The sequence below is a fragment of the Silene latifolia genome, chromosome X, assembly GCF_048544455.1.
Source record: "Silene latifolia isolate original U9 population chromosome X, ASM4854445v1, whole genome shotgun sequence".
Classification (NCBI taxonomy): domain Eukaryota; kingdom Viridiplantae; phylum Streptophyta; class Magnoliopsida; order Caryophyllales; family Caryophyllaceae; genus Silene; species Silene latifolia.
In genome coordinates, this window is record NC_133537.1 from 324,242,938 (window position 1) to 324,264,872 (window position 21,935).

The window sequence follows — 21,935 nt, forward strand, 5'->3', positions numbered from 1 at the left end:
CTCAAAATTTTATGAATGAAAGAAAAATAAAAAAATATGGTACATAAATACGGAGTATATATAGTAATGATGAAAAAAAAGTTAAAAAGTCATTTCATTAAATAAAGAAAATAATGGTTAAATAAATAAGGCAAATAAATAAAAAAAATTATGAGAGGAGATCAATGGTTTACAATTTTTTTTTCTTTCTTTTTTTGTGTTATACCTTTTATTTTTAAATTTTTTTTACCTTTTATTTTTTAATTTTCTTAAATTGGTAATCCATATCACTTTTTTTTTTTAAAAGTTGTCACGTCACAATTAAACTTGCAATGTCACATTTTTTAAGTTAGCCTTTTAATAAGATTTTATAGATAGAAACTATTATAGGTTTTATAGCCATTATACAACCATAAATTCCAATATTTTAGTTTTATTTTTAATTTATTTTGTGGTATTATTTAATTAGATAATTGATTGCCGAGAAACTCAAGAGGTGAATTAAATAGGAAAAAATGTTAATGAAAATTATGGGTGTTAAGTGTTAACTGTTAAGTAATATAAAGAGTTTTAATCAATTTATTAACATATTATATTATAAAAATTAATTAAATAGGAATAAATTTTAATTAATTTGGTGGGTGTTAAGTATTATGAAGAGTTTTAATCAATTTATTTTCATGTTTAATTAAAAAAATGAATTAAATAGGAAAAAAATGTTAATAAAAATGGTGGGTGGTAAGTAATATGAAGAGTTTTAATTAATAAGTTTTAATTAATTTATTAACATATTTTATTACAAAAATTTCAATTTTAATTATAAATTATAAATTTTATTAACATGTTTTATCACAAAAATTTAAATTAAAATGTCAATATTAACTATAAATTATGAAATTTTGATGTAAATTTCTAAGGTTTACATAAATTTGGGAAAACAATATATTTAATATACAAAAATCATTTAAGAATATAGATAATATCTTTTAATATTATAGATAAGTGAACTAAATTAATTTATAGATAAATGAATTAAATTAATGCCATGTAATAATAAATTAATGCCGGTTAACGAAATGAACGGAAAAAGGGGAATTGTCGTTGTCGGTAGGAACATTGATGATAAGAGACGGAGTAATTGGGTATGAATGTGTGTGTGGCATTTGGGTTATGCGGCTGACGTGAGCTTCAAATGTCTGCGTGGCTTTTTTTATCCTACGTGGCATTGTCTACGTGGACTTAATTGGACATTTTAGGGTAGCCTTTTAATAGTATTTATAGATTTATAGATTATCATATAATAAAACTTGTAAGCAGGGAAGTAAACAAGATCGTGCCACTACTGCTACTCAAGTGTGAATTTAATGCTCTCTCAATCTCAAGAATTATTGATGGCAATTAGAAATTTCATAGCGCTATATACCATTGTCGTCAATTTCTTGCCTTTACGATTTGGTTTAGTTTGATTGCTTAGTGAAATGACACTAAATAGTGGGAACATATTTTAACAAGAATGCGTGTTGCAATCCAACAAACTACCCATGGTTATGGGTTTTGGAACTTGGGTAAAGATAGTCGTTAGCAAAATTGTTGCTACAAATATGGTCACTGAGTGATTGAGGAATTGCCCCAGCAAAAGATCTACTACTTTTCTAACGTATCGTGGCCTAAGTATTTCTGTTTCTTCTATTTGAGTATGTCGTTAGCGAGACCGTAATATGTGTAAGAAGGTGTGAAACTAACTATTGTTAAAAGATAATACTTATAACATGAAACTGGACGATTTTGTGCATAGAATACTCTCATAAAAATTTGTCCCTTTTTCTATGTATTCATGACATCATCTGATGTTTTGGCGATTTATCCGACCGTCTATATTGTTATGGTGGAGAATAGTAAAATAGTTTGCTACTGCATATATTTAAATTTTTAAGCAACACTTCTTAGGTGCAACTCTTAATGGGTTTGTTAACATAAAGGTAAAGGGGTAAAGTTGCGAACACTGGACATCCTTTATCATGCTATTTACAAGAGCTCATCTTGAGCGACTGAAGTAGGTAATATTTTGTGTATCGTAACCACAATACACTAAAGACTGAATGCTACATCGCCAGCAGACATGAAATAGCACCTGATAGTTCAATTTCAGATGACGACTGAACAACTACGAACATGACGGTATCAAAATAATAATGTTAATAGAACATAAAGAATACAATTATTGTATTATATATCCCGTGTCTGTTTACTGTGTACTTTGAAAAAGCATTTCAAATCATTTATGAGATACCGCGTGCTGCGCACGCGCATTTCCAGCTAGTTCATAACAAAATATAAATAATAAAAATCAAAGATTTGCTCCACAAAATATGGGTCCACCACTTTGACAAGTTTAATTGGATAGAAAAAGAGGTATTCTGCCTCAATTTGTCAGACTTGTCCACTTTACGCTCAACGTTTTCATCCGCGGAAATGCGTTGTGCGCTTTCTTCCTTGGTACACTGTTGCTCATTCCGCATTGTTGAACAACTTTACTTCCTCAAGTTTGCTCTTCCTCAATTTTTCGAGGAGTCAATTCCTTATGGTTGAGGATGGTCTAAGTGAAGTCTTTTGGTATAAATATGAGAAAAGCATGTATAATGTGTTAAATAATTTTTTGTAATGTAGAGTAGAGTAAAATAGAGTAAAGTTTGATATACGGAGTATTAACGAATATTATGGGACTTTTTTTTTTTTTAAATAAAAGATACCTTAGTTTAGTGGTTAAGACCAATGTACTAGAGTACGTCTTCTAATTAAAAGACGACCTCTTAATAAATTTTTTGAGATTAAACCCTATTCCACTTATATTGTACTTCGCCGTGTGCCTCCTTTAATTCATACATTAGAAAAAGGGAGATTTAAGTCGGTAGTTCTATTGATAAACTTTATGATTTTATACATCTGTCAATCACAATTGGTTTTTAGTTCGACCATGTTATCATATTATATTATGGAGTCATGGCGAGTTTATTTGTAACAGTTTTTGTAACACGTATTCAGTAGACACACGCTAATGATCTAAAAAATAAACATGTTTTGAAAAGTTTTCTTATTTGTATATTTGATTTTATTTTTGGTACTTAAGAGGGCACAACCCGAGAACTAAGGAATAAAGCGAGGGGTAGCTACACCCAATAAATCTTCATGAAGAATTGATCGAAGGGTGTGGGAGGGACGTCAATATAACTGACTAACTCCTTGGATGGCGAGCCAGTCGCTTCCCCTGTTAGCTTGCCAGAAAAACGTGTTATGCCTAGACCTCCCAACATGCATCTCAAATCAACTCTTTACACTGATGAACTAGGCAGCGAAGGCTATTACTAAGTTGCCCCTCCAAAAACAAGCTTAGCACAAGTCTCATTATCCATATGAACCAGAAGTTTGTCGATGTGTCGATGTGGAGTATCTTTGCTCTTTCGAAACCAGTGACCAACGCAAGCATTTCAGCGCGATCGAAGTGCAAAGCCCGCATGAAAAGAAATAAGTTGAAACGAAATCACTCTTATTGTCTCTAAAGATGCCGCCACAAGGCCCACAACTAGTTGGGCTCGAGTTCCCTTTAGATGCCTCATCCGTGTTTAGAAGATGTCAATTGTGGGAAGGAGGATGCCAAATTGTCAACAAATAAACACCTTTCCGTGTAAAGAATCGACAATAGGAATAAACTTTATCGAAAACACTCTTGAAGTTTTCTTATTTGTAAAAGTGATTTAATATTTATGTTTTTCATTATATTTTTCGATACGAATATTTTTGAATCGTTATTGTGTGCCTAATAAACATCCAATTGAAAACCTATTCTACAATAACATGTTTTTTTTCGCAACATACAACATATGAGATTAAGCTTTATAATTACCTAATATGTTCTTTTTTTGTGCTGATCAAGCGTTCTCTCCTACCAATAGTTAGATCAATCTTCTTCAGGTTACTGAAGACAATTGAATAGTACATGTTATATGCATAGTTCTATTTAAGTATTTATACAAGTTAGGTGAACTACTTAAAGAGATCACTTTATATTCTACATCATAATCTCCACATATTTATATTGCCAAAAAAAAAAAAAAAAAAATGTTCATCGGAACTCATCACCATTTTACCGTTCTACTATCTCTTTTATTTTATAAAGAAAACTTTTTAATACATAAATTCTCATTATAGACTTAAGATATCCGTTTATAGTTATAGACAGGCCAAATATTCACTCACTTTAAGCCTAAGATAAGCAGCAAGTTGCATGATTGGTCCAAAAATATTACTACTTTAAACATATTTGACCCTTCGGGCTCCGCTATAGTGAGACTAATTGTTAATGCACAAATTATTTGCAACAATCACGACACTTTCTTTAGCATTACAATCTAGGGAAAAAGGAACATACATCGGAGGTATTACCTCCAACTTTTTTGTTTTTGAGCATATATGTATAATTTTTGAGCTTATTACCTCAAACTTTATTTGTTTTTGAGCATACGTAGTTTTTTTTTAGCTTATTAAAATTTATAAGTTAGATTTTAATTTTTTTTTCCGTCAAAACTCAAATTTTACTTAACTTATATGTAATGTTTTTGAGTTTTATTGTAATTTTTTAGAGCTTAATGTTCAAGTGAATAAACTCAAAAACTTTATAGTAAAACTCAAAATTTTTAAAACAAAACTCAAATTTTTTATCCTAATGCTCAAAAACTATAGAATTGGTGGTAATACATCAGATGTATAATCCACCTACTGTTACAATCTACAAGGGAGAATTTTTCTTTTGTTTTGTTAACTAGTGTAGTTCCCGTGCTATAGCACAATACTTTTTAGATTTATTTTATATATAGATATTATCAATTAAATTATTTGCATAAATGAAGTATACTTTTAATTTAATGTTATAATCTACTAAATATAATATTAATAAGAGGCTAAAAAAAAAGTTTACTACCATAAGAAGACCTTTTAAGTTAAGTTATTTTTTTACTATTAAAAATAACACAATAATTTTATACCAATACATGCAACTAATTTATGACATTAATAGTACAATTATTAAGTTAGTTGTATAATTTTATTCGTATTGACCTTAAAACGAAAAGCAGTAAAAAATATTCCTCGCATCGAAAAAGACGATTTACAAATTATTAAAATAATGTTTTCACTTTTTTATTTCCGAATAGAAAATACATAAGTGTTTTTACATCCTTCAAAAAATAGTCCATATTACTAAGACAAAAATTTACATAATAAATAATTGATGATTTCTTACAAAAGAGGTAACATATAAATCAATACTATATATTAATTCTAGAAACCAAGAGACTTCAATGTAATTAAAGAAATTTATACAAATTAAATATATTATATAATTTTAAATCGATAGTACCGTGTGACGGACCTGGTAAAGGTACTTCAATGTAAATATTATATAGTTTTGGTTAAAAGTATAAATTTAGAGAACATCATAATATGGTGATTTTCCTTAAAATAAACATGTCACACTTATGGTATATTAGTATAAAGAGTATGTTAATTATTTAACATACACGAATATAATATAAGTATGTTATATTTTGGTAACTATTAAAAGGTAAATAAATCAAGCTAGATTTCCAAAAAAAATATAATATTTCATAATTATTTTGATTTGTAGTTTAATTGATAAATAATAATGATTCTTCTTAAATAATATTTTAATTTAATATTTCGGATGAATTTAAAAATATATAACTCTAATACAACTAGATAATCAACTAATATGATAGTAACTACCCATGTGATTAGTGAAAGCAACACTTATAGAAACGGGAGTAGTGAAAGTCATACTAACAGCAACGGGAGTAATAAAATTAACAATAATGAATACGGGAGTAGTGAAAGAAAAAATAATGACGGCGGGAGAAGTGAAAGTAATAGTAGTTACAACACATGTAATGAAAGTAACAGTAGAAACAACGGAGAGACTATGAAAAATTAACTAACAATTCGATTTTAGGAAAATATTAATTTATTTAAATATATGAGTTTGAGTAAATTAACGGGTTGACCGTAAAAATAGCAGGAGTAGTTAAAGAAACAACAGTAATCTGAAGAAGTATTGAACGTAATAGTATTAGCTGGGGATGTAGTGAAAGTAGTAATATTGTGGTAAACGTGTCTCATAAATTGTTATTAATTTTACATTTCATCAAAATTTCAAGATATAAATTTTAAATGTATGTGTTAACCAAATTTAAGGAATCATATTTCATAGAAAATAAAATTAAATGGTAAATAAAGATAGCTCAGGCGGCCCGGGCGTAGCCGGGCATCAAACCTAGTATAATATAAATTTAAATTTATACGAAATCAAGTTCACTCATCTATCTAATAATATGACATGTAGAGTCAAAAATTATGGGCTATTAATAACTTTTACTTTGATAGATGAGATAGAAAAAGTGGGCTATAAGGTTCACAATTTACAATCTATCAAATCTTGTTGTGTTTGTAGTATCCAGAAAAATAGGCCCAATTAAGAAGAAGTCTCTTTAGGCGGGAAAACCAAGAGAATTTTTATTCTCTTAGTAGTAGGGCATGATTGCAAGGCTTAATATCTGATTAGATTAATCTTTAGATAAGATTAAGACCCACAACCAAATACACTCCCTTTGACCAAAGTCCCCGATCACACCATTTAACGGGGAAGTGACAAATAAGCCCCAAACGTTTGTCCATATGTGCATTTTAGCCCCATCTCTTTCTTTAAGTGCAAATTCACCCCATTAGTTATCATTTATGTGCAATTAAGCCTAACACAATATTTTCATATCAATTTATCGCCGGAGAAGAGTGACATGACATCGGAAATATGACTAGGATCAAGTGAATTGGCTTAGGTAAGATAATTTAAAAAAAAAAAAACCAGGTCCGTTCTCACTTATCACCACCTATTGTCGTATATTTCAATTTTACATGCAATTTCCCATCTCTCTCTCTTCCAAGTTTTTAACAAATTAATGATCTCTCTCCATTTACACCTCAATTTTTCTTCAGTTTACAAACAAATTCCCATAAGTCCATCCCTATCTGGTAATTGAAAGTTTGCCCCAAGTACCAAAAGAAATTCCAAAGCAAAATTGGGGAAAAGCTACGTTGAGTTTTGTTAGTAGTTATACAAGAAAATTGTCTCTTGACTTGTGGCCTTGTGGGTAAACATGACTGCTAGAAAGGAATTATTCTGGAATTGAACTACTGATGGAATGAAATAATGACAAGTGTGGAGTAGATAAACGGACGCAAGAATGGATGGAAATACCTAGATTGTTGTAAAGAAAATAAACGACTTTGCCAGCTTACAATATTAAAATCATATTTTTTTTTAATTAGTTAACCTAGTCTTAATCATATTTCCTGCGCCATGTCAGTTTTCTCCGGCGAGAAATTGACATGAAAATCTTGTGTTGGGTTTAATTGCACATAAATGATAACTAATGGGGTGAATTTGCACTAAAAAAAGAAATGGGGTTAAAATGCACATATGAGCAAACGTTTGGGGCTTGTTTACTATTTCCCCGCACCATTTAACAAAACTACCAACACAACACTCACCTTCAGCCTTCATCTTCACAAATCTCTAAATTAACCTTCTTCAAAACCCTTAAAAATGGCGGCACTCCTCACATTTTCCAGAAAAATCTTCCACCATAAACATATTCATTATCGCGTTCAATTCTTCCGTACATCTGCTGCTGCAATTGATCCTAAACAAACCGGACTCTACGGTTTTTCTCACTTGAAAACTCCTCAAGGTTTTCAACGCTTTGTCGACGATGCAATCGCCAGGTTCATACATTCTTCCCTAATTATTTGATTATTTTCGTTATATTACTTTTTATTAATTTAAATAATACTGTCATCAATTTGTCCTTGATTTTTGCTACATGCTCAATCTATTTCTCTAATAATTTCGAAAATTACTTGTTTAATCTAATACTGTGATCAATTTGTTGCTGATTGATGTTAAGTTCATTCTATTTCTCGAATTGTTTTGTTATATACGTTGTTTAATGTAATACTGCGATCAATTTGTTACTGACTGATGTTAAGTTCATCGTATTTCTCTAATTATTTCGTTGTTTAATCGAACATTGTGATAAATTTGTTGTTGATTGATGTTATGTTCATTCTATTTCCTTAATTGTTTCGTTAATTACATTGTTTAATGTAATACTGTGATCAATTCGCTACTGATGATGTTATATGCTCATTCTATTTCTCTAATTATTTCGTTATATTACGTTGTTTAATGTAATGCTGTGAGCTAATATGTTACCGGTTGATGTTATATGGTCACACTATTTCTCTAATTATTTCGTTAATATGTTGTTTAATTTATTACTGTGATCAATTTGTTGCTGGTTGATGTTCTAAGTTCGTACATTTTCTCTAAAGATTTCGCTATTAGAACTCGTTTGATCTAAATTTGTGACTCTTCTTGATTGATGTTTCTGTAGGTCTGGTGAGCTAATTAATTACATTTCAAGTATGCCTTCTTCCGTCGAAGTTATTCGTGCTATGGACGAAATTTCCGACACCGTGAGTATTTTCGATGTAAATTAGGTTTCGTATGTGTTGTTTCGGTTAGTTTTTGATTAATTAGTATTTTTGATTGGCTAGGTGTGTTCAGTGGTAGATTCGGCTGAGTTATGCAGAAACACCCATCCTGACAGGTAAGTTGTGATTGTTTTTCGGTTATTTGATTTCGATTTTAGTTTGGTTGCAAATGAATGAGGATCTCGGTTGTATTTGAATGTTGTTAGGGAGTTTGTGGAGCAAGCTAATATGGCATCTATGAGAATGGATGAATATCTACATGTGAGGTGGCTTCTTACCTGCTTTTTGTACTTTTGCACTGTTCTTTTGTTTTCCATGGCTGCATTTGGATATGCATGGAGAGCTTCTGATTGTAGAACTCTGCGCGCGCGCGCGTGTGTGTGTGTGCGCGCGCGCGTGTGTTTGCGATTAGAAAATTATTCGATGTTCTAGTTTCATTTGAGTTTAGTGACTTCTAGTGAATATGCAAATAGTGAGAACGACAACAAAGCCCATTATGAGAAACCTGAAATAGAAGGAGGTAAATAGAGAATTGGAGAAAGAGCGAGACATAAAAGAGGACAGTTGAAAATATTTTAATCCTCTATATTGCTTGTTATCCGCAAATAATGTGAATGAGAAAAATATACGGAATACTCCGTCCGTCTCATTCATTTGCTTACCTTTTATTCTTTGTGATGACTTTAATCAAAGCTTCTGATGGAGGGAGTATAATATAACAAAGCCATGGGCTTGTTGAGGTGAGTTACGCATTGGCCTAGAAGCCTTCACCAAAGGGTGACTGACCAAGGCGACGATATTGTTTCTGATTTAGGGGAAGGACTGCAGGTGTGAACAATGCTAAAATGGCCTCACCGGTCCCAGAGGGCCAGAGTACTGGCTTGTGTCTAAATATAATTTGTGACTGAATTCTTGAATAATATTTCAAATTATAATAATATTCATTATTGCTTAGTGATCGGCTGATATGCATAATAGGTTAGCTTTTGGCCCTTTTTTTTGAAGATGGGGGTCTGACAATTTCTTGAATAAATCTTATAAAGCTCGTCTTTTTTGTAGTTATATACGGAGTAGAATTTTATCTTCATTACTATGCTTGTATGTTACTCTTTCTTGACTTCACTCTTTTATGGAAATTCAAATGATTCAGTTTCTAATCCTGCTCAGCTGCCACATACTCCTTCAGTTTCAAATTTTTGGCCTAATTTAATTAGGATTCACTATGAAGATAATGTGTTAAAGTGTTATTTGTACACTTTGGATAAGAGTAGTATGGGTAGAGAAACTAGGAAATAAGGGATACACAGTCATTACGAGGATAGTAGAGAAAATTGTAAATATAACATACTAAAACGGCGTAGTTTATTGACGTTGGAACATCACAAAGTGGAAATGAGGCCAATAAGTTGAAACAGAGTGAAGTAATATTTTCTTAGTTTCCTCAAAGTTTACCCGCTATTTTTTGCTGGATGTTTGAACCACGAGTGGGTTACTAATGTACTGTTATGTTTGATTGAAAATAGAATTTAAATACAAATTACAATCTTTATCAAGCTGTGATGAAAGCTGAACAAGAAGGTAACATCCTGAACAAAGAAGCTCAGAGGGCAGCTCATTTTCTACGTGTTGACTTTGAGAGAGGGGGCATCCATTTATGTGCCGGTAGTTACCCATCATCATCATCATCATCATCATCCCCATTTTCGCCTTTTCTTGTTTCTAGGCATTTTGTAATCTGTATATCTTCCTGACAGACTTGTTACTGGATTTACCTCTGCAGATAAACTGGAACGGATTAATCAGCTAAACATGGATATTGGTCAACTGTGTCGGAAGTAGGTATCTCTCTAGTACAGTCGTACATGTATATTGATCCCTCTATATTCATCCTTCTCTTGAATTTTAGTAGACCTTCAGCAATATTAGGTTGCCCATCGTAAAAATAGTAAAGTATTTCACAGCCTCAGTCGCAAAGCGTCCATGGTAACTACTAGAACACCCCCCCTCCCCCCGCCCCCTCTCCCCCTCCCCCCCTCCTTCGGTTGCTATCCACGCTTCTATCGTATACCCAAGTAACACATAATATTATGAATAACTTGTTTTATTAATCCGTATTAGTCCATAATGAGAAAAATGTTGACGGGATGTTTACAAACATCCAAGATGGCAACTGGAACAAAAAGTTAAGTACCTGCATTTGAAACAAAAAATGTCGGTAAAGTTCACCAGAAGATTTATAATGTAACGTCTATTGAGCGGACCTGTGTGGGAGATGTCCAGAGAGCGAATCTTCTAATTTTTTGATTGTGAGAGGCATATAGCCGAAGATTTCAAAATACATGAGGGTAATGAGTAAAGTTTATCTGGTGCCAGTATTGGCCGTCTATATCGGCCTTTTTCTCCTGTTTTTAACTCCTTATTTCTCAAGCATGGGTAGAGTTATCGAGTGACTGGCTTCTCTGTTTCTTCCTACAGTTGTATTGGATGTTTGCATATGAGTAAAGTTCGTCAGTTTTGAAGTACATACCCATGTTTCCAGGGGTATAAGTTCCAAACAGTTTGTCAGATCAGTTTTAGATTCATTCTTAATTGGGTTTTTGCTTCATGAGGCTAGACTGCATTCTTGCAGGTTCAATGCAAACATCGTGGATGAACCTGGCTATGTGGATATATATCCAGCTTACCGTATTCCTAAACGGTTGCACCATCTGGTTACACCCATATATCGCACTGGTGAGGCATCAAGAACGGGATTGGATATGAAAGAAAAAGGATACCGTATTGCTACAGACCCATTATCCCTATCTTCTGTTCTACAGTGTGTGTCAGATGCAGAGGTTAGACTCAACCCGTGTGTGGTTAAACAGTCTTTCTTCTAGCATTAAGCTTATTGTATGGAAATCAAATTTTAATAGCCTGCGGGGAGGGGCATAATTATTTCTTTTATTTACTGTACCACAGTTGTTCTTACATATAGTCCAATTTCGGCTTCTGTTAAGCCTCACATGTTCATTTGGCTTTAAACTCTTAATCGGCTTCCAAACCAATGAAGTTTTCATTCAGAACTACTACTGTTTTTTCTGGCGTCTTTATTAAAAGAGAGAAATAATTGTTGTCAATCTATTTGGATGAGAAGATAAACGATGTGTATATCATGTGCTATGCTAGCACTTCTATCGTGATTTGTGAAGCCTCTTATGACCCAGTTATAAAAATTATTCTTGCTAATATATACTCTGTATAATTTTTGTTGTTGTGAAGAATAATGTAGAGAGTTATTGTGTCTCTTTGAGGAGTACTGTTCTTTGGTCCATGTATATAATTAAGACAAATTGAGAATGAATTTCTACAATGCTTTTTATTTTCCATCCACTTCAATGTTGTACTAGCACTTTTCTGTGCATCGGGGAGAATTTGCAAAGTTTATGTAGGCCCTAGGTTTTATACGCTTTTCATGAACTGCTACCATATGCTATTGAATTAAGTATAAAATATGTTAATATCATATTTGAGTGCATTTAAAGAGGATTATATATATGATTTATCTATTTGCTGATGTGTTTTGGCCAGGACCAGATTAAGATTGATTTGATTCTGAATAATTTTATTACCTCCGCGTAGGTGAGGAAGCTTGCATACATCCGTGGGAACTCCATGCCTGATTCAAATCTTGGCGTTCTTGAGAAGCTAATTGCTGCTCGTGATGAACTTGCACAGGTCTCCTATCTCTATTTCTATCAATTGCCCCAGTAGTCTGATGTGACAGTTGTTGGAATCATTTATCTGTATAAGTCGTCAAAGTATGAAACTATGAATACTAATCTGAAACCTCTACTTTAGTGTTTCCTCTGCTGAAAATTAAAACCCTGTAAGTTTTAGATAAAGTAAGAAAAAAAGTAAGGAGTGGTGATGTAATATTGTTTGGTGCTGGGTAGATAGTGTTAGATTCTTCTAATAGTATGATTCTGTGCTGATGCAGATTATGGGATGTAAATCCTATGCTGAATTTGCGGTGCGCCCTAACATGGCAGCGTCATCAGATGTTGTGATGGCCTTTTTGCATGAGATGAGCAGCATGGTTAGGCCTAAAGCTGATGAGGTGTGACAATCATCATTCCAATTATTGGGATTATTAGTTGATAAAATTTGATATCCATATAAAATTCTGGAATTTGGCTTTGTGTTAGTGCGTATCTGACTGTATTACGAATCTGGTAACACTGATTGAGATTCACTTCGGTTTTCCGTTCTAACTCTTTCTCTATTGGAAGGACGGGACTCAAACTTAGCCAGAGAAAAATGACTAGACTGCGAGTATAATATCATTGAATACTATAGACCAAACTAAGCTTCTAAAGGAACTTTCTGCTGATTAATCAGTCACTTCTCTGATGTGTTAGGAATTTAGAAGACTCCGGGATTTTAAGAGAGGAAAGACTGGTCAAATGTTGGATGACCTAGAGCCTTGGGATGAGACATACTTCTCCGCGATGATTAAGGCTTCTAACTATGACTTGGATTCTTCAGTAAGTATTTTATTTTGCCCTTTCATTTAAATTCTACGAGCTACTGAATACTGATAAAATCATCTAATGTTTAATTTCTTCATATAACTATGTTGATTTCAATATTCAATTTTACTTGGTACTTGGTAGTAAGCAGATTCTTATGTCGTATGTACAGGTAATTTCTTCATATTTCCCATTGGTACAATGTATTGAAGGTTTGAAATTGCTGGTGGAATCTTTGTTTGGGGCTACCTTTCACAATATACCTCTTGCCCCAGGTGAATCATGGCACCCAGATGTGCTGAAAATGTCACTTCACCATCCTGAAGAGGTACATGCATGTATTTGATAGGAAATTTTGTTGGTCGTTGCATGTGTATGATAGCATTAGATATGAACCATAGGGTTCAGCATTGATCAACTATTCGTTGTTAAGTTTCGGAGTGATGTGATCTGTCATTCCAGGAAAGATAAATGAACTGAAGTTTTTAGGCAGGAAGGTGTAAACTGATCTAATGTTTTACCAGTCTTTGAAATTTGAATAACTGAGCTGACAGCTTGATCAGAGTATTTTTAAAACTTAATAAATGCAACTAGCAATGCATCTGTGTGATAGAATGCAGGGTATTTGTCAATGCTGCAATGTTTAGTCTAACAAGAGAACATGTACACCTTGAGTTAATATTCATTCTTAATTATCTTATTTTGTCGATGAATAATATCCTTAATGTTGATTTTCCATTTTGCTCCAGGGTGATTTGGGATACTTATATCTTGATTTATATTCAAGAAAGGACAAATACACTGGCTGTGCTCACTTTGCAATTAAAGGGGGTCGGCGCATTTCAGAATCAGAATACCAGCTTCCGGTTTGTAACTATATCTGGTATATCTTATACATTGTTCTCGGACCATGGCATTAGATATAAACCGCCGACATTGCAAAGCGACTCCTTTGGGAAATTTAAGATTACCACGACCATTTTCATGGGACAGCAATCAAGATCAAGGATTAAGTCTGAAACCGGTCTCTAGTACCATGTCATGGAGAGCTTTATCTGATCATGTTTAATAAAATAGATTTCGTGAGATTTAAATATAAATGAGATTCCTGTTTCTCATTCCGTAATATGGGGTCTATCCAAAGCACAGCCTTTCTTGCATGCAATTTGTCTTATTACACTAGGCAAAAGTAGTAATGACTTCCATTGTCAAGGCTCAAAAGTTAGAGTAGAGCATCAAGCGTCAACCAGTTTCCAGTTATTTAGCGCCTTTTGCATTCTTTTGATGTTTTGTTGTCTTGCTTTAATGCTTCAATTTGTTGTCCCTTTCTATATTTTATACAGGTAAATAGGAATAAGGCTCCACTTTGTTGCCTTGAGGTTCTGATTATCTTTGACTTTGTTAACCTGAAGGCTAATATCGACAAAATTCGGTCGTGATAGTACATGTATTTAAGCAAAATAAAAGCTGAATCAGGAGAATTTTCATTTAACATGTACTTTAATGTTTTTTTTTTCGAGCTTTATTGTGTCAAAAAACCATCATCAATTTAGACGAAATTTGTTGATGTTATGCATTAGATCACCAATAGGTGGAACTTGTGAAACCTCAAGGCTTAAAAGTGGAATTTGTTCAAACTTCAGGGCACCAAAGTCGAAATATTCCTAATAGTTATGCCTAGTTGTGTTCTTGTTTGTATTAAGCCTCTTTTTTGTTTGGCAGGCTGTGGCCCTTGTTTGCAATTTTTCCAATTCAAGCAATCCGTCGTCCACGAGGCTTAACCATGGGGAAGTGGAAACATTATTTCACGAGTTTGGACATGCTCTCCATTCTCTCTTGTCTAGGACGGTATGAGAGGAAGCTCTCTACACTTGTCTTTGGAAGGCTTTTTATGCGCATGGTTGTTAACGTTAAATTATTTTTAAAATTCTTGTAGGAGTATCAACATTTTTCAGGAACCAGGGTGGCACTTGATCTAGCTGAAACTCCTTCAAATCTTTTTGAGTGAGTGTAGCTTACGAGTAAATAATAACTATGTTGTCTTAACCATCCTCTGTCTTAATAAGATGATCTCAGGAGGTGTCATGGACGCCAAATAGATTTTGTTAGCTTGGTTGTTTGTTTCTTTGCTTTACACTCTAATTTTATCAGATTTTTTCTTTGCTAGTTTCACTAGGGGATGACTTCCTGGTTTGTGGCAAACACAATTTATAGCATTATCCGTGGATGACAATCATGAGATTATTTTTATCTTGTGTTGTTTATATTCTTTTATTCAGTGGTTTTTGCATCTCTAAGCTTTCATGTTGTGTACTTCCATATTTTGGCTTTATGCATTGTACACGTGTTAAAATGGTAGTGTACCAATAAGCAATCTGTGAATTTTTCTGTTCAGGTACTATGCTTGGGATTACCGATTTTTAAAGAAATTCGCTAGACATTATTCCACAGGCGAAGTCATTCCTGAAAAGTTGGTGAAGTCGATGCAAGGTGCAAGAACAATGTTCGCTGCTACTGAATTGCAACGTCAGGTAATGGCATATAGATTATTGAACTATCTCTATTGCTCCATCCCGAATTTATTGTGCCTTTTTGAATAGAGGCCAATTTTGACCATTCATTTCTCCAAACATTTATTTAAGATACTCTGGGAAAAATTTGTGAAATTGATTAAGCAAAACTAGTATTTACGTTCAATCAGTTTATATTAGGGTAAATTGATAACTTATACCTAATATAACCCAGTTTTTCAAGTCTTATACCTAACATAATTTTCTTTCAAAATTTATACCGAAAATCCTTGTTTTTTTCATACTCAATACCAAATCTCATGAATTGACCTTATTACCCTTACTTATTAACCATCACCACACTTATGCCCACCTTATTAACCCAAACCCACCACATTAACCAATTAACCACCACATACATCCCATCAAGCCACTACTCACTTTCTCCCTCCGCCAGTACCACTGCCGATGTCCGGCTGCCACTGCAAGTGACTTCCCGCCGGCATTGCTGCCCACATGTCCTCGTTCCCGACGACACCAATCTCAACATCACCCCATATTGTGTCAAATCGTTATACCTTAACCACCATCTCTCCTAAGAGAACCCTCCCCCACCATCAATAATCCGTCACTCACACTCAAAAACCCCCGATTTGGCGGAGGAGGTTTCGGTAATGGAGTAGTGTTTTTATATGGTGGGTAGTCGTGAGAAGAGTTTTAGGTAGGTGAGTTTCTGACGAAATGAAAAGACAGGTGAGGTGTGGATGAGGTGTAGGTGGGGGTTGTGGCGATGATGTGACGGCCGTCGAATAGTGTTCGTGGGGGTTGTGACGGCGGTGGAGTATGGTAGGTGGGCTGTGGGTGTTGTGAGCTTGGGTATGTGGGTTTGAGTTTGGGGAGATTGTGGGTTTGAGTTATAGGTGTTTAATTGGGAGACACTAGGATGGTTTGCCGGCAGGGGTGGTAGGGGGTTGCGGCGGTGGTTTCGGTAGGGGAGGAGGTGGGTCGTGGTGGTGGAGGAGTGTATCCGTGTATGTGGTGGATGAGAGATATTAAGGATTAATGGTGAGGAAAAAGGGTGGTGGTGAGTTGAATAGTAAGGGCAAAACCGTCAATTCTTGCCTTTTTTTGAGACTTGGTATTGAGTTTGTGAAAAAATAAGATTTTTGGTATAAGTTTTGAAAGAAAATTATGTTAGGTATAATATTTGAAAAAGTGTGTTATACTCGGTATAAGTTATCCATTTACCCTTTATATTATTAGAAAACATCAGTCGGAGTCTCATTTGGTCATCAAAGTCAAATGGTGACAGTTTATATATGGGAACATGGGATAGATTATGTCATTTATTATCCGTTCTTTTTCTTTATTTGAATTCATGTTCTGAAGTGAATCGATAAGAGTTAATTATTCCCCTGATTATTGTTATTCAGATATTTTATGCATTGATTGATCAAAAGCTTTTTGGGGAGCAAGACTGTCCCCTTAAAGACACTATTTCTGTTGTTGCGGATCTTAAAAGACAGCATACAAGTTATAAGCAAGTTGAAGGAACACACTGGCACACCCGATTCAGTCATTTGCTAAATTACGGTGGAGGTATGATTTTTTTTTTTTTTTTCGTTCACATAGTTTTTTCTGTATTCCCATTTACTTGTTTTCCCTTCTATTTAGCCTAAATATCACATGATGTTGGCCATCTTCTAAGGTACATATGACTCTATTGCATGTTCTCTTCACTTGTGGGAAACAATAGCCTTCTTGACCACTGAATACCTGCGTATGATTGATTTGTAGGTGGTATTTGTGATATGTCTTTTCTGTTGCAATGCTATACAAAATGTCACAACATCTGTTTTTATTAATGGTCTCTGTGCCTGGTGTCAATTCTTTCCAACTTCACACATCGTAGTTTGGAACTTTGGATCAAGATTCAAAGACATGTAATACTGCTGCTGATCTGATTTTAGTTTGCCAGATTGTTTGGCAATATACCCGCAATTCATCTAGATTCACAACATTTCCCTGTTTACCCAAATTATGTAGGTTACTATAGCTACTTATATGCCAAATGCTTTACTGCAACAATATGGGAAAAAGTGTGCCAGGACGATCCTCTGTCAGTAGACACGGGAACAGCACTTAGAACAAAGTTTTTGCAGCATGGGGGTGCAGTGGAGCCAGTTGATCTACTGACTGATTTGGCCGGGGCTGATAGTATTAAATACGTCAATGGTGGAGTAATTCCAGGCATAGAAGCTGTATGTAAAGAGTTGAAGCTAGGATGATGTTACAGAATCGATACAGCTTTACTTGATTACAACAGATGAGAACGGAGTCGATGGGGAGTAGAGTGACAGGTTGGCCGTCTCGGTTGAGGTTCTTTTTCTCTTCCACATGCTTTGACAAAGGTCTTTCTAAGTGATATGATCAAGTGAAGTGTCTCACTGCAGGAAATTGATTAGCCCATTACACATGGTTTCTCCACAGTAAAGAATTTCTTTGATTAATATTATTCTTGTGTATAGTTGTATCATGATCCAGCCTTTGAATTTTTTTGCAGTGCTGCATTGATCAATAAAAAGACTGCATGCCATTTTTTTTTTTTTCGTTTTCCAAGGAGATGTGTTATTATACTTGATATTTTTGGTGAAAATGTTGCTAATTTTGAGTCACGCTATGATCGGCGACCATAAAATAATTTACCCCTAAATTTTTTTGAGGACATCATTTTAAACGAAAAATACCCGACATTATCAAAGGGCCCCCATAAATTCACGGGCTGAATCTACTGGGACACGGGTTTTCTTTGTACATGGACAAGGTAAGTGGGCCCTACTATGGCCGCAAGAAAGAATATTAAGGGTAGAATTGTCAAGTTCAGTGTCTAGTACATTATATCCGTGTATTTATGGCTACCCTTATCAAAAGTTGCCTTCCCACCAAACCTCTTCCCATATTGTTGCTATGATGAGGCAAAATGAGTGTTACCCGTTATTATATACTCTTTTCATTTTAATCAATTGTTTATCTTTTATATTCAGAGCGAGGTGTATTATAATGAAAGGTAAACAAATGTTGTGAAGGAGGGAATAACTAATTAACAATATAAGTACAAATTATATACAGTATAATCTAGTCAGCAAGTCTCATTGAAGACGAGCATATCTGTCAGAAGCTGAAAACAGGTGAAATAATATCCAAGTGGGTAGATAAGACAAAAGTAAAATGTTGGTCTTCAATGAGAATTTGTGTAATCTAGTTGGGCATTACCTATCGAGCATTAATGAGCAATACCTCACTAATCCAATCATTAGTCAAAACAAACCACCAAATTATGGATTACAGCAATAAGGAGATGGAGATCCAATGGGATTACAAAGAAGAAGACATTTCCAAAAAGTTCCTTTTCTTCAACGTTCTCAAAGATGGTCGCATCCACGTCTTAGCTTCCTATGTACCTGATCATCTCAAAGTCCCTCCTACTGATGATCAAATCACTGGAGTCAAAATCAAGGATGTCAAGATCTCCCCTGCCGTTGCAGTCCGCATTTTCCTCCCGCTGCTGCAGTCGCCACAGCAGAAAGTGCCCGTAATGGTGTACGTGCATGGCGGAGGGTTTTGCATGAGGTCGGCTTTCTCAAAACGTTATACACGTTTGGTCGCAAACCATGTGGCCCAATGCAACATCATTGCAGTATCGGTCGAATATCGCAGGTTTCCAGATCATAGCATTTCTGCTTGCTATGATGACTCTTGGACTGCTTTACATTGGGTTGCTTCTCATTCTGATCCACATTCACTACTGTCTAACCAAGGTTTTGCTCTGCATTCACTATTAATGCCTTTGTTTTCTCACAGATTTTTATTTAAGACCGTTGTAAGCATTAAACGGATTATAGCAACTCATATACAGCCGGTTAATAATGAACATCAATTAATGTTAGAACTTACAAGTATGCAATTAGATTCGTTTTATGTTTACATTGGCCTTGAGGAAATTTTATTGTTGCTTTCATTTTTGGTCAACCACCATCTAAAGTTGACTTAATATTCTCATATGGGTTGGGTATAACCGTATAAATGAGGTTATTTGATTGCAGGTCAGGTCATTTAGCCTTGTGGAGTAGTTACTTTAAGCTAGGAAACCGGAAACCGAAATCTTTAAAAATGTTGGACAGGGATCGAACCGGTCCATTTTTTCGGTCCGGACCGGATTATGGCCGCCCCTAACTGATCACGTCACATATTAAAGCACAAATTGGAATTTTCTTGTTCATCAACGTAGGTCCATGTGAACCTTGGATACGCGACTTTGCGGATCTTAATCGTATCTTCATCGGAGGAAATTCAGCTGGAGCAAACATTTGCCATACCATGATGACAAATGTGAAGAACAAAGGCTTACCAGGGGACACAAAAATAGAAGGAATGATATTGGTGCACCCTTACTTTGGAGAGGATGACAAAATGTGGATGTACATGTGTCCTATAAATGACGGGCCGAGGGATCCAAGAATGAAGCCCACCGAGCACGATTTAGCCGGACTCCAGTGTGACCGAGTCCTGGTTATCGTGGCCGAGAATGATGGGTTGAAGGATGCAGGGGTGAGGTATGTAGATGAGCTTAAGAATAGTGGATGGAAAGGGAAGGTTGAATTCTTGGAGAATAAAGATAGAGGCCATAGCTTCCATACCTCTAATTATACGGATGATGAGGCTATTATCATCAATCAACGGATTAAATCATTTATCCATGATCACAAAGTCGAGGATTAGTTATTTTTGTTCATGTTTTGCAATCTTGTAAGCGTTTAAAAGTCGAATTTTGAATAAATATATTATAGAATTCGTGATTGAATCAAGATATCATTCTTTTAAAATATTTAATTTGTACAATCAATCATCTAACGAAGTCCGACACGTTTCTTTTTCTTTTAGACTTCCATTGGTTACAAAAAAAATAGGGTGCTGATTTAGGGTTTAATAAATTACGAAAAAATATATGAAAAACAGACTACAAGGGGTTAAGTTCTGAAATACCTTTTTTTTTGTTTTTTTTTTAAATAACATTAGCTGCATTAATAGGGATGTCAATCTCACCCGCACCCGCTAAATATCCATCCACCCGATTTAAATGGACGGACGAAAACCCGAAATAAATGGATGATGGATGGATGATGGATGAAATAAATGGATGACGGATGGATGATGGATGAAGCTAAATCCAACCCGTCATCCATCCGCCACCCGATATTCTTTCTTTTTTTTGAAAAAAAAAATACATATTTATATAAAACTTAAGCTAACCAATACTAATTTACTTACTTTTTATATGTTCAAACAAACATTATGTTACAAGATTTTTAAAGCACTTAGTCTAATACCAATTTACCTTACATATTTTTGGGTGAAATAAAATTCAATACGTTTTTAGGCTTATAAATATAATTAAATCATCACTCATTTATCACCCGATCCACCCGTTTCATCCGCGGATGATGGATGGACGGGTGATGGATGATAAGTTTCGCGGATGATGGATGGGTTGGATGAGGTTTTTAATGTGATGGATGGATGCGGGTGAAGCTTCACCCGACCGAACCCGAACCCGATCCATTGACATCCTTAGATGCATAACCAGTCATGTCTTACAAATAATTTTTTTTTTTTTGCTTAAATTTTGAAATAAGATCATTGTGTGTCATGCACCGACATTATACCAAGTTTTATCGATTGTTATTTATATGGTTAAATTACTATAGTTCGTTCGTTTTAAAATTACTGTGATGAGGCTCTTATCCTCAATCCACGGATTAAATCATTTATCCATGATCACGAAGTTGTGGACTAGTTATGTTTCTGCATGTTTTGCAATCTTGTAGACGTTTAAAAGTTGGAGTAACATTGGCTGCTTACTCAGTCACGTCTTACGTGTATTTATTTTACCTTAAATTTTGAAATAAGATCCTTGTACGTGACACTATAACAATATATATTTTATTGATTATTACTTATACTGTATAAAATACTTATACAATAGTTCGTTGATTTTTAAAGTCAACCCGATAATTTTTTTTTCACGATGCACAAAATAGAGGAAGAAATACTATTCTAGGTCAACAAATGGAAATGATAATGTTCTAGATTGTTAATTCCGGTCAACATTGTGCATTGTGAAGTCTATGGAAATTGATTGGATTTTAATAATGTGTTTTGACTTTAGTTTACTAATTAATGGTGTTCATCGTAAAATCGTGTAAATTGGGTAAAAGCCCTTACATTTGGCCCATAATCATTAAATGCTTTCATT

General features: G+C 34.4%; 2 protein-coding genes across 4 annotated transcripts; both read left to right on the forward strand.

Moving 5' to 3' along the window:
* The first annotated feature begins 7,496 nt into the window (after positions 1-7,496).
* On the forward strand, positions 7,497-18,241 carry LOC141618169 (mitochondrial intermediate peptidase, mitochondrial). 3 transcript variants are annotated; one of them, XM_074435275.1, is made up of 17 exons: positions 7,497-7,830; positions 8,502-8,583; positions 8,665-8,717; positions 8,808-8,862; positions 10,125-10,263; positions 10,382-10,436; positions 11,231-11,438; positions 12,223-12,318; positions 12,581-12,700; positions 13,002-13,127; positions 13,285-13,440; positions 13,862-13,978; positions 14,835-14,960; positions 15,049-15,116; positions 15,508-15,643; positions 17,056-17,221; positions 17,669-18,241. In XM_074435275.1, exons 1-17 carry the CDS (start codon positions 7,652-7,654, stop codon positions 17,908-17,910), a joined length of 2,124 nt encoding a protein of 707 aa, XP_074291376.1. In that variant the 5' UTR covers positions 7,497-7,651; the 3' UTR covers positions 17,911-18,241. The 3 variants fall into 3 exon arrangements, with proteins under 3 accessions (XP_074291376.1, XP_074291377.1, XP_074291378.1); XM_074435276.1 differs by lacking the exon at positions 17,669-18,241 and adding an exon at positions 17,420-17,574; XM_074435277.1 differs by having other exon boundaries at positions 7,563-7,830; positions 8,808-8,867.
* Positions 18,242-18,811: 570 nt separating this feature from the next.
* Positions 18,812-20,483, forward strand: LOC141622052 (putative carboxylesterase 1). Its single transcript, XM_074438120.1, has 2 exons — positions 18,812-19,440; positions 19,911-20,483. The coding sequence occupies exons 1-2, from the start codon at positions 18,909-18,911 to the stop codon at positions 20,399-20,401; spliced, it is 1,023 nt and encodes a 340-aa protein (XP_074294221.1). The 5' UTR covers positions 18,812-18,908; the 3' UTR covers positions 20,402-20,483.
* The last annotated feature ends 1,452 nt before the right edge of the window (positions 20,484-21,935 follow it).